Source organism: Eucyclogobius newberryi, unplaced genomic scaffold, assembly GCF_026437365.1.
Source record: "Eucyclogobius newberryi isolate DKJ021-1_F unplaced genomic scaffold, fEucNew1.0.hap1 SCAF_20, whole genome shotgun sequence".
NCBI lineage: Eukaryota > Metazoa > Chordata > Actinopteri > Gobiiformes > Gobiidae > Eucyclogobius > Eucyclogobius newberryi.
In genome coordinates, this window is record NW_027315835.1 from 13,010,608 (window position 1) to 13,024,854 (window position 14,247).

General features: G+C 40.2%; 3 protein-coding genes across 4 annotated transcripts; 2 read left to right on the plus strand and 1 right to left on the minus strand.

Annotated features, from left to right (window-relative positions):
• Positions 1–3,963: 3,963 nt before the first annotated feature.
• Positions 3,964–8,075, plus strand: msl1b (MSL complex subunit 1b). 2 transcript variants are annotated; one of them, XM_072456914.1, is made up of 9 exons: positions 3,964–4,032; positions 4,548–5,257; positions 5,368–5,564; positions 5,647–5,954; positions 6,095–6,159; positions 6,227–6,294; positions 6,381–6,502; positions 6,583–6,655; positions 6,735–8,075. In XM_072456914.1, exons 2-9 carry the CDS (start codon positions 4,643–4,645, stop codon positions 6,823–6,825), a joined length of 1,539 nt encoding a protein of 512 aa, XP_072313015.1. In that variant the 5' UTR covers positions 3,964–4,032; positions 4,548–4,642; the 3' UTR covers positions 6,826–8,075. The 2 variants fall into 2 exon arrangements, with proteins under 2 accessions (XP_072313015.1, XP_072313014.1); XM_072456913.1 differs by having other exon boundaries at positions 3,966–4,032; positions 5,647–5,996.
• Positions 7,938–9,685, minus strand: chmp2a (charged multivesicular body protein 2A). The gene is made up of 5 exons (XM_072456915.1): positions 9,485–9,685; positions 9,236–9,415; positions 9,024–9,154; positions 8,880–8,941; positions 7,938–8,752 (listed from the first exon to the last, which is right to left on the minus strand). The coding sequence occupies exons 1-5, from the start codon at positions 9,650–9,652 to the stop codon at positions 8,634–8,636; spliced, it is 660 nt and encodes a 219-aa protein (XP_072313016.1). The 5' UTR covers positions 9,653–9,685; the 3' UTR covers positions 7,938–8,633.
• A 2,610-nt stretch (positions 9,686–12,295) lies between these two features.
• On the plus strand, positions 12,296–13,524 carry mrm1 (mitochondrial rRNA methyltransferase 1 homolog (S. cerevisiae)). Its single transcript, XM_072456643.1, has one exon. It carries the CDS (start codon positions 12,429–12,431, stop codon positions 13,488–13,490), a length of 1,062 nt encoding a protein of 353 aa, XP_072312744.1. The 5' UTR covers positions 12,296–12,428; the 3' UTR covers positions 13,491–13,524.
• The last annotated feature ends 723 nt before the right edge of the window (positions 13,525–14,247 follow it).

Sequence of the window (14,247 nt, forward strand, 5' to 3'; positions counted from 1 at the left end):
AAAAGTACTCCTTCCATTGCTTTGGTGTTACAAAGCCCATGAGGTCATGATATGTCTTTGTGACTAGAATAGTTGTTGTTGTTTCAGAGACCAACCGGCTTTATTCCAGGGAGACTCTTCTTCATCTTCCTCTCCTTCTTTGACGTTCGGTGCTTCCACCGTACAGCTTTATTCTTTAGGCTTCATTCTATAGGCTTTAATATTTCCACTGATGTCGCTGCTTGGTAGCCGTGCGTCTACGAGACTGGACGAGGACAGGAGACCACCCCCACCCCCATCTCGTCACTCTGATCACTCTGACTCCCCACAAGCAGACCCCCATCACTCCGACTCCCATTTAGCGCCTTTAGCCTGTTTTCTATGTCTGCCCAATCAAGCTCCTTTGTTCCAAGGAATCTCCCTGCAGCTTTAGCAATGATCCTGATCCTTTCAGTTCTGCTTTGAGTCTGAGCAGCACAGTTTACAACATCCACCATAAAGAGTACAAAATCCTCTCTATCCACAACCAGGGTATTCTCATTAATTCTGGAACCTGCACACTTGGGACCTCCACTCTTGAAACCTTCACACTTCTTGGGAGCCACGCTGGCCTTTCTCATTTCGCCCTGGCTGGGAGCAGCGCTGGCTCCCCTCTCTGTATTTACTCTAAACTCGTTACTTGAAACTTTCTTGACTGCATCTGCATAGGATATACCTTGAGAGACCTTTATTTTCTGCACCTCAGCAGCTCTTTTGCTAAACCTGCATCCCCCGAAGGCAGAGCTATGTTCTTCCCCACAGTTACAGCACTTCAGTTTTGCACCCACGTCACACTTCCCATACTCGTGGTCTCCTGCACATTTACCACATCTTTGCTTCCCTCTACAGACCGCTGCAATATGCCCAAAGCGCTGGCACTTAAAGCAACGCAGGGGCGGCGGAACATATGGCCTGACGCTATAGCACATGTACCCAATGAACACCTTACTAGGCAGGCACCTCCCTTCAAGTGTTACCATTACCGACAAGCTGTCACATCTTACCCCAAACCGGGTCACCTTCAAACGCCTAGCGTCCACCACCGTAACTCCAGTCAAATTCTCCTTAACTTCATCCACAGACGTCGCCGTAGGGACACCTACGATAACTCCTCTGACCGTGTTTCTTTCAGCATTTTATCAACTCATGGGCCTAAAAACGCCAAAGTGATGGAAGAAGGTCTTCTAAAAGATACAACAACAGACGGGAGATGGCGGAGGAGAGTGGATCGGGGATGGAAGACGTTCTGGACGGCGTGGAGGAGCAGCCTTTTCTGCCTGCACGTGCCCGGAAACGTAAAAAGTCCCTTAGCTCGTCCGAGGGTTCTGGGAATGAGCAGCAGGATGAGGCTGAAGCTATTGATATCCGGGGTGAGAGCAGAGACTGTAAGGTGATCATAAAGCTTGCACAGGACAGTGCATCCTTTAAGGAGTGGAATTCAGTGGCATTGTCAAAGAGCCTAACTGTAGCTGTGGGAGTGATCAAGAGTGCGAGTGTCCTTAGAGATGGCTCGCTGCTGGTCGTGTGCAAGGACGCGGCTCAGCAACGGAAGGCGATTGGAACTAAACGTCTGGGTGGAAAGGACATTCTTGTGTCTAATGCTGAAAGAAACACGGTCAGAGGAGTTATCGTAGGTGTCCCTACGGTGACGTCTGTGGATGAAGTTAAGGAGAATTTGACGGGAGTTACGGTGGTGGACGCTAGGCGTTTGAAGGTGACCCGGTTTGGGGTAAGATGTGACAGCTTGTCGGTAATGGTAACACTTGAAGGGAGGTGCCTGCCTAGTAAGGTGTTCATTGGGTACATGTGCTATAGCGTCAGGCCATATGTTCCGCCGCCCCTGCGTTGCTTTAAGTGCCAGCGCTTTGGGCATATTGCAGCGGTCTGTAGAGGGAGGCAAAGGTGTGGTAAATGTGCAGGAGATCATGAGTATGGGAAGTGTGACGTGGGAGCAAAACTGAAGTGCTGTAACTGTGGGGAAGAACATAGCTCTGCCTACGGGGGATGCAGGTTTAGCAAAAGAGCTGCTGAGGTGCAGAAAATAAAGGTCTCTCAAGGTATATCCTATGCAGATGCAGTCAAGAAAGTTTCAAGTAACGAGTTTAGAGTAAATACAGAGAGAGGAGCCAGCGCTGCTCCCAGCCAGGGCGAAATGAGAAAGGCCAGCGTGGCTCCCAAGAAGTGTGAAGGTTTCAAGAGTGGAGGTCCCAAGTGTGCAGGTTCCAGAATTAATGAGAATACTCTGGTTGTGGATAGAGAGGATTTTGTACTCTTTATGGTGGATGTTGTAAACTGTGCTGCTCAGACTCAAAGCAGAACTGAAAGGATCAGGATCATTGCTAAAGCTGCAGGGAGATTCCTTGGAACAAAGGAGCTTGATTGGGCAGATATAGAAAACAGGCTAAAGGCGCTAAATGGGAGTCGGAGTGATGGGGGTCTGCTTGTGGGGAGTCAGAGTGATCAGAGTGACGAGATGGGGGTGGGGGTGGTCTCCTGTCCTCGCCCAGTCTCGTAGACGCAGGGCTACCAAGCGGCGACATCAGTGGACATATTAAAGCCTATAGAATGAAGCCTGAAGAATAAAGCTGTACGGTGGAAGCACCGAACGTCAAAGAAGGAGAGGAAGATGAAGAAGAGTCTCCCTGGAATAAAGCCGGTTGGTCTCTGAAACAACAACAACTATTCTAGTCACAAAGACATATCATGACCTCATGGGCTTTGTAACACCAAAGCAATGGAAGGAGTACTTTTACGGACTACGACAGAGTCTGAGGACTACGACAAAGTCTGAGGAATAAAGTCTGGCGGTAATGCAACACTTGGATGCCAACCGCCATAAAACAACAACAACAACAAAGTCTGAGGAATACAGTCTGGCGGTAATGCAACACTTGGATGCCAACCGCCATAAAACAACAACAACAACAACAACAACAACAACAACAACAAAGACGTCCCATGACCTCATGGGCTTTGTAATACCAAAGCAATGGAATAAGAACTTTTAAGGACTACGACAAAGTCTGAGGGGAAGAAGAACTTCTATAAGATACAATAACAAAGACATCTCATGACCTCTTGGGCTTTGTCAAAGCACTGGAAGAAGAACTGCTAGGACTACGAATAAAGTCTGGCGGTAATGCAACACTCGGATGCCAACCGCCATAAAACAACAACAACAACAACAACAACAACAACAAATGCTTTGCAGTTTCATGAGGCGTCACTTTGCCCATCACCAGTAGGATGACGCCAATGCTGTGCGTAGGGAATAATCGTGTGGAAATATTTAAGCTTAATAGTAGCAAGAATCTTTTGAGACTTGATTTTCGAGAAAACCACAATGATGTCAGAATGATGAACGATTTGGACCGTTGCCATAGGTGCAATAGAACATTAAGACTAATGTCGAACACAATATCATATATTTTGAAATGGCGAAAAAACTGAAAAGAAAAGTCCTCAAAATGTCCCCTATAACGAAGCTGAAGCCCGGAGTGTAATTGTCTGTTTGAGTGTGACTAGTGTTGGCATATAAACACCTTGACCAAAATATGTAAATATAAAAAGACAAAAACTGTATAAAAGCTGTAAGATGCACAAAGCACTTATTCGGCAGCGGCACACACTACTAGATAATATCTAAATCATCATGATTTAAAGCCACAAAACTCTAAACTTTAATTGCAATTGGGCAATGTCATGATCAGAGCTGTTTGTCCCCGAGTGCTGTACACTGATGTACACTGACCATTCATGGGTCAAAATGTTTCAAACTAAGGCAAAGGCACTCTATTATTATACGCAATTTAAGTACATTTTGTAACGGATAACGGAGAAAAGGTCCTCACAAAACCCTTTCAATCAGTAAGGAATCATCCCTGAAAAATGAACGACGTAAAAGCTCAAGAAATAGCCATATGGAAGGTTGCACATGCGCAGTAGTCACCGCTTTAAACAGTCTTGAGGAGGGAACATGAAGGCTTCTGCAGGTGGACTCGAATAACATCAATGGTAGGTTCTACATTCATTATTGTTTCCAGATCAAATGAAATGCGCCCAACAGCCGCAACGACGCAGTAATTATAACTTCTTCACATCAGACATCGATATCCTGCTCAAACTCAGTTGCTAGCTTTAGCATGCTAGCAGGCTGTTATTGTTTTTCATGAGAAAGCAAAATGGAGGAGATGGTTGCTGCCAGTGTCCTGCGCAGCCACTCCCGAGCACAGACTCGGGTCTGTGATACGAAATGGTTGGATTTGAAATGAATGTCGGACTGTTCTTGTACAACACGCGTTTGATTATTTAGACGCAAAGTGCTGTGCTAATGTAACTCAGTTGTTAGCTCAACGTTAGCTTGAATTCTTAACCTGCTGACTGTTTTAAATGATGTTCGCTTATCCGGAGTCTCTTGTTAGTAACGCTATTTCTATGCGACTGCTTGGGTTTGTTCCACCTGCCTTTACTGTCTTGACTTGCACTTGAGTTAAGCAGAAATATGTCATTGTGCTTGCTTTGTTGTGCAGGGTGGTGGAGCTCCAGCCTCACAGTACATGGGAAGAAACTGGTTGAATCGCACCGCTGAGGCGTTGCAGAAACGAGGGAACCAAATGTGTTCGCCATGACTCTGAGGTCCACGCTGTTTCCAAAAGCAGGATTCAAGCACAACGCTGACAGCATCGACTTTGAAACTCCCCACAGAGGGAATGCTACCGTCAGCCCCGTGAGCCTGAAGAGGGAATGCTGTGACTTTGTTATAGATGTCCACGACGCACAGGACGGTGCAATCCCTAACAAGGACGTTGATCAGAATTATATGACTAGTAAAGTTACTATTGCTGCAACAATAGCAGAAGCCTGTCAAGGAAATAACACAACTGTGGGGGTATTGTCCCCTGTCAGACAAATGGGGGGTGAGGGAACCCCAGTGAAAGGTAAACCCCTCTCTGTTGACAATATGGATAACCCTCAGATGGTTTTAAACAATAACCTTAAAGACGCTGGGGCAGATGATAGCGCCAAGGGAGTTGTACAAGGAGTTCTTGGTTCTGCCTCTATAGAAGTCTCCTCTGAGGGAAAATGGAGGAACATCAGGAAAACCCCTGCCAATCCTCATACACAGGCCAACTGCCTCCGTCAGATCCTGCTTCTTCAACTGGACCTCATTGAACAACAGCAACAACAACTACAGTCCAAGGACAAGGAGATAGATGAGCTCAAAGCAGACAAAGAAACCGTATGTACAACTTATTTATCACTGAAAATGCCCAGCAATGTGTCACTTGTTTACAATTTAATTATTAATTTTTAGTCAACAATGTAACAATAATAAAATTCTGTTGCCAGTTGCTGGCCCGTATTGAACGTATGGAGCGACGCTTGCAGCTCACAAGGAAAGATGTGCCACGTGATAAGCGTCTTTTCCAGCCTCTGGAGACCTGGACCCCAGATAAAGAAGACATTTGGGATCTAGATGTGGAAGAGAGTCCTCAACCAAATCCACCCACACCACTAAATTTTCGCTGTAGCAAAGGCCAAAAAAGGTGATTAAATTATAGCAGTGCTGCCAATATTTTCCTTTTTCTAATCAAAAATGGCTTCTAAAGTTTTTTGCATTATTCACAGGAAATCATGCTTTGGAGATCTAAAGGTACAGAAATCGCGGTCAAAGGGTGCAAAACTCAGTCCTAAGTCAGAGATAGAACCTGGGTCGCCTCTACAGCGAGAGCTGCGCAGTAAAGAAACTCCAGAGAATATGCTCAAATGTGGCACAGAAAAGGACATGCTCCAGTGTAAAGAGGAACCTGAGCTGAGCTGTCCGATCGAGGAGCTACCTTTCATGTCAACAACAGAGATGTATCTTTGTTGTTGGAACCAACCTCCTCTCTCCCCTCTCCGTGAAACTTCCCCTATAAAGGAGGAAGAGGTGGCCAGTGAGTCGACTCCTCATGTAGTACATGATATGCTGATAATTTGTAAGCCAAATATATATATATAATGTTACAATCACTGCGACTGTTAAGTCACAAACTACTTGGTTACAAGTTAATTATTTTAAACTTTAACTTTTTAGTTCCATCCTGGAGGGAAAATCACATTGAGCCCTTGGAGGAGGACCCCTCTTTTGTCCCTCCTGAGGTAAGGGTATTTTTTCTCCCTTTACTTCATCTCTAAAATTAATATGTGCTGTTTCACCCATATGAAGGCCCTGGATGACAATGTATTTTTGAAGCGACATTCAAAGTTAGAATTAGATGAGAAGAGAAGGAAGAGGTAATGATAACTATAGTATTATTTAGAAGAAGATACAAGTAATATGCAAATGTATAAGATGTAATATTAATGTTCCTCTCTTTAAGGTGGGATATACAGCGCATCAGAGAGCAGCGCATGTTCCAGCGTTTGCAGCAGCGCATGAACAAGAAAAAAGTGCAGGAGTCTGAGCCCGAGCTTTCATCATTCTACCCCGAAACCGAAGATGGTACACTAAAATTAATTACCAAAAATGTATGAAGTTGCTAAAATTGGCATTTTTGTAATTTGAGTTTTATTTCCTTTCAGTCGAAGCTATAGTGATTACTCCCTTCCTACCAGTGGTTGCATTTGGCAGACCATTGCCCAAACTCAGTCAACAGTAAGGTTAAAGTTATATTTATAAGTGCTAATTACATCAACCAGGTATTTGTATTAAGAGATACTTCCTATTTTTCCAGGAACTTTGACCTGCCGTGGCTGGATGACAAAAGCAGATGCCGTATAGAGGTGCCGAAGAAGCAAACGCCGCATCGGACCTGTAGGAAGTGAAGCCTGTATGTCAGATTGCACTGATCAGTCTTGTCTAGCGTAAATGCACTGCTCAGTGGCTGTTTAACTGCTGTCAATTTCACAAGGAAGTGTTGTTTTTAGTTGCATCATCTACAACAGATCTGCTGCTATGCTGAAATGAGCAAACAGGTGATTTCCGCACAAAGCCTCTCGTACATAAACAGTGGATCTAGAGGTTTAGGGAAATATTTTGAGCAAAAATGTTCGCATGTGCTAGATTAATGGCCATACTCAGAGATTGATTTTAGTTTAACAACATTTACACAGATGGAAAAATTAGATTAGAGATGTAAATCTTCAAACCATTTAAGCTTCTCTTTTGACTCAAAATCTTATGTGTATGGCGTTATTCAGTTACTAGGCTCTTCAAAGATAAAACAAACAAATGGCACAATTTGACCATATTGTGCTGTGTATTGCTTATATTGTTAACATGTGGAAAAAACAATTAAATGTTATACCTGGGCTTGATCCACATTCAGCATGATACCATTAAATGCAGATCTTGATCTAAAGAAAGGGCAAACTATATCAAGTTTGTCTTGAAACAGGAAATATATTTTTGACAGCAGATTTTGTGTAACGACAGGTGAATGATTTAGTTATTTTATGTGAGTTGCATGAACTGTTTCAAAACAGTCGCATGGTAAATTCAAAACATGAGTGTTTCTTCCAATTTTATTTTTTTTAAAACTTGGAACCATGAAAACAGCTTAGCGCTACCGCTGCAGTCATACAAGTTCCAAGTAAAAGCAGTACAGCTTGGATTCAGAGTTTTGTGTTCAATGTGCTTTATGAGGCTGTAATAATTAGGCATATCTTGTATGCATTGGTGTATAAGGATGCAGTTAGTTGACATTCACAATAGCCTTGTTAAAAGTTAAACAAGCCCGTTCTAGCTGTAGTGATAGCAGCGCAACGTGCTGCTGGTTAATCTTTGTCGTCACAGTTCTAACGTTCTTCACTGCTTTACTCACCTATTTCACAATTCAATTGTTCCTACAGTACAACTGCCTTGTAAACTGTTAGATGATTTTGGAAATACAACGTTGATCTATTTGTACATAGGTATCAGACAAATGTACATAAAACATGGTTGTTATTTTTTTATTATTTAATGTTGAAGTGTTAAGTACATTCAATTGTCCTATGATTGTATGTTGACAAATGGACAGATTTGAAAGTTACAAATTACAATTTTCAGAATAAAACAAAGCTAGTCTAAAGAGTATTTGTTTCATGTGCATTCAGTTTTGAAAAGAAATCTCTCAACTTTAGATTGAGAAAGCAAACTGAGAATTTTTGTATACACCACCAGTCTGGTTGGAAACATTTATTGAAGAAAACAATCAAAGACACAAACTGCAATTTTAAGAAAAATCCCAAACATCCAAAATGTAGATTTACTTTTTAAACCTATATTAAAAAAAAAAAAAAATTGTAATTCCCCTCCTGTATGTGACTGCTAGGACCACAAATTATCTAATGACATTAATGGAAGTAGGAAAAATGATATTTTCAGTTTTAAGCCCCAACATATATGGTTTGTAGTGTGTATGTATATATATACATAATTGTGAATACCTATGTTGTTAGTATTTATGCAAATAATTTTTGGCTGCCAATGATATGACTTTACAAGATTTCATAAACAATCAAACCAACAAAAGAAAGAAAGCTATTTACCTCTAATGCTGAGGTATAAAAACAAGCCATCCCTTCAAAACAACTCACATTTTTTTACATTGCATCTGTATCATCACCTTGGCTAAAGCACTCTGCGGTTTTTAATCTTTTCTGAGGTTGTTTAAACGCTCTTCCAAATCAGCATCTGCATCAGCCAGAGCAGCTTGAGGCTCCGCTTTCTTTCCAGCAACTGACAGGCTTCCACCAGTAGATGGCAGGTCTGGCATGATAAAAACATAGACAAATTCATAATTTGCACTTCCTTATTAATTTAATATCTATATATAGACAAGGTAGAGATGGAGGTAAATAATTTAATACACATATAGTGTTGAAAATGTTCTTACTTGACAGCTCATCAGTCAGATTAAGGCCCAGCTCATCCAACACTTGTGATACAATAGCGTCACTGAAAAAAAGTCAGCAAATGTTAGGTATACAAACATGCCTGTAAAACACATCTGAAGTAACTTTCTGTGATACTGTATTACCTCTCCTCTTCATCATCCTCGTCTCCCATGGCATCATCAATGGCATCATTCATCATTTCCTCTTTCATATCCATAATTTCACTCTGTTTTTCGAACTCCATCATTATCTTCTGGATTTGAGGAAGTTTCAGCTACATAAATTAGAAAAACAATGTTTTGTTTTGTTACGCTTATACAATATACTGAGTACATTTTCCATGAAAACTACAGACCTGTCGGTTCATAGTGGCCATAGCTTTGGTGACTCCTTTCATCGCCTGAGCCATACTGTTGTTAGACTTAAGTGTCTGAATCTTTAGGCTGACTGCTTGAATGTTGGCCTTCATCATAATAAACTTCTTTATGTACCGTCTTGTTCGAACCAAGTCTTTGGCCATAATTTTAACTGCATCCTATAAAAGGTAATTTATATTAAAAGAGGTTTGATCACAATTTAATAACCAAGAATTTAGGTAATTCACCATTTGTCCTTGTTTTGCCATTTTCTTTATGTCAGCAATAATCTTCTTTTCCTGCTGCTCTAGTTTGGCCTTTTCTCTGTCCATCTCTCTCATTGCTTTGTTGAGTGCCCTCTGGTTTTGCCTCAACATCTCCTCTGGGGTCTTCCTCTTTCCAAACAGAAACTCCATCTACAGCCAAATGGACAAATTTGATTTATAAAACGTTTAAACGATTCTCATGGATGTGACATTTCAAAATGATAAACATATCTCGATAGATGAATGATACATTACCCTTTAAATGTTTGCAAACAACTCCAGCCTAAATTATGGAATAGAGGCAACTGGAGGAAGAAGGGAAATTAAACCATGCGATTCTAATAGTGAGTTTGTGATTAGCCACAGATAAATAAATCATAAAGTGTGATTTATTTTTGACCTTTCATCTTAATATAGCTAAGTGATATCAGAGGCTGGTTAGAAACCATTAACATATTCTTTTTTAGTAAATCATTTATTTAATGAAATGATAGATACTAAGTTTTACTGAATAAATACTTACAGAAAGGTCGACCCCACAGTAGTTTTCTTTTTTAATTATTTTTATTTACATACTAAATTATAAAATTATACTGAACTCAATTGTCAAAATTCCTCCCATTTAAATCTAAAGTCGGTTATAATTGAAAATTAAAATGCACTTCACTTTCCCTTTTCCCTCCAATCGGCTCCATTCTGGTTCGGTTTGAACGTTCTAATGACACAACATTTTAAGGGGTCTATAATATTTTGATCAACTGTATTAACTGAAGATTGTCAGACAGACCGGACCCCGTGACAACAAGCTAGTAATCTATTACGTAGGCATGGAACTATGTGAGAGGTTTTACCTCTACCAACCACACAGGTAATTATTAAGATATAAAAACAAAGTTTAATTGTTGCTAGTTTAACAATGTCAACTAATCTAAAGCTTTGTATGAACGCATCGTCTCTGAATGACGTCAGAGGGCCCATGAATAGTATTTTCTAATTTCCATTCCCGTTTCAGACAGACACGACCCAACAGATACATTATTACAACGCAAAACACATTAAAAACTGTTGTCACTGTTTCAGAGACCTACTGTGTATGGGTGTCGTGGGCAGAGGATAATTCAGACGATATTCGTCGGTAAAAGGTGTGTTCCCCGACTTCTGAAGGGAATTTTGAACGATTATTTGTTTTCTTTCCTTCTCTTCCGTGTTCGCACGGGTTCACTTCCGGGATATGACGTTAATATTCTGGCGTCAAACTTTTTGCCAAAATAAAATAAGATAAACAAATTATCTCACGAACTCTTAATTTATTGAAAAATAATAAAGCATTTACTATTAGTTACCATTGTTCTTCGCCTGTTTTTTCGTACGTATCACAGGTCGCACCTTTTGTCCGTCATTCAAAGATACTCAGATATTTTTTGTCCGATTGTTGTTGTTGTTGTTGCTTCTTCTTCTTCTTCTTCTTCTTCTTCTTCTTCTTCTTCTTCTTCTTCTTCTTCTTCTTCTTCTTCTTCTTCTTCTTCTTCTTCTTCTTCTTCTTCTTCTTCTTCTATGGTGTTTTATGGCGGCTGGTATCCGAGTGTTACATTACCGCCTGACTTTATTCTTTAGACTATACTTCAGACTTTATTCTTTAGACTATACTTCAGACTTTATTCTTTAGACTATACTTCAGACTTTATTCTTTAGAATAAATGGCGGTGTGGACAATAAAGGATTATCTTGTTTTATCTTATCTTATATAATCATTTCCCCATGTGGGACAATAAAGGAATATCTTATCTTATCAAAGGGGTGACATAATCGTCAATGACATCATCGCCAAAGGCGTGACATTGTCATGGCACCTGTACAGTTGGCTAACCAGCCAGTCCCTCCCTCACAACGGAGTGGATACCAGCCGTCATGAAACACCATAGAAGAAGAAGGAGAAGGAGGCCGGGGTCAAATGTTATACCAACCAAACATTAATGTTCCAAGTCTTATTGAAGGTGTGGAGGCTCATCGAAATAACGTAAAATGCAAAATTTCGAAATTTTTAACATTGTTCGGTTGTTTGTGGCCCTCTGCTCCGTACAAGTTTCAATACGCGAAAAAAAGTGAAACAAGTTTGGACACCCCTGCTGTACCGGATATGGCCATGCATTACCTTTGACTATTGCTTGGACAACAAATTATATACAATGTTTATCCCACCAATGTTTTTATGTATAAAATGATAGACCACATACTGCATTGCCAAAAATAGGAACTAAATCATCTCTTTTAAGAATGTAAACCATTTTGTCAACTATGGAAACAGAACATCAGATTGTAGAGAAAACTTCCGCTAATAATCAAACTTACATGTATGAAAATATAAGGAACTGTAATATAGAGTCTTCTCAGAAATATGAGGAAATATAGCCATCCCCTCTCAAGTTATTGTTAATCGATTGGTAAAAAATACACCAGCTTCTCAAATACTGTCTGGAACAAAAAATGTATTCAAACATTTGAAATCGGATTTTTTTTTCCATCTTTATTCTTATTGTCTTTGGCCACTGTACTATATGTTTTTTTGTATAGTCTGTCAATTTTTGTTTCGGTTCCCGGTTTCGGTTATGTTCATTTTTAAAAAAGTAACTCGCAATAGCTTCTTGCCATTGCACAGAATCTACAATTTGCTTTGCTATTGATATTTCTTTGTCACTGTTGGTATTATATTTTAGGCTTTGTTATCTATTCATTATAGACAATATCGAAAAAGACAATATCAGCCAGGCATAAATGTTTTATTGTGAAGAATATGCTTTACGCTGTTCCTGGTGTTAACCTCGCTAACTTCCCGCCCATGTGAGTGAAATGACTTCTTGGTTGCAGGACTCGGCGATGATTTGTGAGCTTACTCTGTATAATTCCATAAGTACAATCGTAATACAACATGTGGGTCTCTTGGAGGAGGTGTGTTCGCCCGTCACTGTCTGTCAGTAGGTTTGCTTCTTATCATACCAACAATGCTCTTTTTTCAAAGAAGAATCCTGCCATGAAAAGACTAAGGACAGAGTCAACCAAATCTTTGCCAAAAACTGTTCTTGATCTTGATGAAAGAGTCTCGTCTGAACTCAAAAAACTGTCTTTGGATGATGACAGACGCACTTCAAAGAAAGGTGTGACTATCGAGCACAAAACAAGCGTAGTTTCGCTATCAGACCACTATGAATTTGTCTTTGGGATATCTCCTTGCTTATTGGCTATAACACAAGGAAGAAGAAAGATTTTGAGACTTTATGTGAAGGAAGGGGACACCTCTCTGAGAGCTTCTGTTTTGAAAGTTTGTGAAGACGCTCACAGACATGGCCTGCCAATTCATCATGTCAGTAAAAAGGACATTGACAAGATGGCACCAGGACGTGTGCATCAAGGAGTCTGTCTTCAAGCAAGCCCTCTTACTTATGTCACAAAGGAAAAGCAGGGCGAAAGTTTGCTACTCGCCAGGAAAGATAAAAACATGCCACTATGGCTGGTTCTAGAGAGTGTCCAAGACCCAATGAACCTAGGGGCCATTTTGCGGTCAGCCTATTTTCTTGGTGTAGACAGAGTAGTCAGCAGCATTTCTCAAAGCTGTCCATTGTCCCCAGTGGTGAGCAAAGCCAGCTCAGGTGTGATGGAGGTGATGGAGGTGTATGGATGTAAAAATCTTGGTGAATTGCTGCATTTGAAAAAAGCACAAGGCTGGGATGTGGTGGGGACTGTTGGAGCTGAATCAAGACAATCCTGTGTAACCAAATGTTTAGATTTTACTATGTCTAAACCCACATTGTTGTTGATTGGGGGAGAGGGTGGAGGTCTTTCCCAGGAGTTACAAACTTACTGTCAGACCCTTCTGACCATTCCAGCAGGAAGATCACTGTCTCCAGGGATAGAGTCTCTAAATGTGTCAGTAGCAACTGGTATTCTGCTTCACTCTTTATTGTTTTCAAGATGTTCAAACAAACCAATGTGATTGTAACATGATAAATAAAAGTGTGCTGTCATTACTTTAAAACTATGTATCCATGAGTATGATTTGTTCCTGAAAATAAAATGTTTTGAGGACCTTTCTCCATTCAAAATATATAATATTTGGATTTGAAGTGTGTTATTGCTTTGACAAATGTCCTTCATTTTCTCACTGTCCAATCTTTCACAACAGGAAGGAATCCTTAAGCTGGAACACATGAAATAATTGGATAAGTAATGAAACAACCTAGTTATAGTTTATGCTTGGGATACTTTCTTCTTTTGTGTTTTGTCTAGGCTCACCTTTATAATCTCTGCTGGTATTGTGACTATAGTGTCTTTAAAAAAGGCTCTAAAAATCATCCATGTTTTAAAAATACAATAACAAAAATATCTATCCAAACGAGTGCGTTTTGGGGTCTGTTTCCTTCTTATTTCAGATTAAGAGACATGAACACAATTTAATAAACCAGTTTGATATGTGTATCAAATTATCCTTGAGCATTCTTGGTTCTAGCACTTTTAAGTTTTCAAGTATTGAACATTTATTATATGTATAAAGATAACAATACTAATTTACACAAGATTACATTCTGGCCCTGTTTATATGAAACAACAGTGTCGCATGTGATTATAAAGTTATCTTATTTTGGATGGAGAACAAAAGGAAGAACGCGGAATAAAATATGGTGCAGAAAATGCTCGCTTTTTATCTTTACATTTTGCCAATGAAATGTATGTTTGGTTTGAAACAACCAAGG

Excerpts from the sequence above, each read along its gene's own strand:
- msl1b (XM_072456913.1), top strand. The coding sequence starts at position 4,643 with ATGACTCTGAGGTCCACGCTGTTTCCAAAAGCAGGATTCAAGCACAAC. Across the intron at positions 6,160-6,226 it reads CCTCTTTTGTCCCTCCTGAG|GCCCTGGATGACAATGTATT; the intron begins GTAAGGGTATTT and ends ACCCATATGAAG. Across the intron at positions 6,295-6,380 it reads GATGAGAAGAGAAGGAAGAG|GTGGGATATACAGCGCATCA; the intron begins GTAATGATAACT and ends CCTCTCTTTAAG.
- chmp2a (XM_072456915.1), bottom strand. The coding sequence starts at position 9,652 with ATGGAGTTTCTGTTTGGAAAGAGGAAGACCCCAGAGGAGATGTTGAGG. Across the intron at positions 9,155-9,235 it reads TGGCCACTATGAACCGACAG|CTGAAACTTCCTCAAATCCA; the intron begins GTCTGTAGTTTT and ends TAATTTATGTAG. Across the intron at positions 8,942-9,023 it reads GAGGATGATGAAGAGGAGAG|TGACGCTATTGTATCACAAG; the intron begins GTAATACAGTAT and ends ACTTTTTTTCAG.
- mrm1 (XM_072456643.1), top strand. The coding sequence starts at position 12,429 with ATGTGGGTCTCTTGGAGGAGGTGTGTTCGCCCGTCACTGTCTGTCAGT.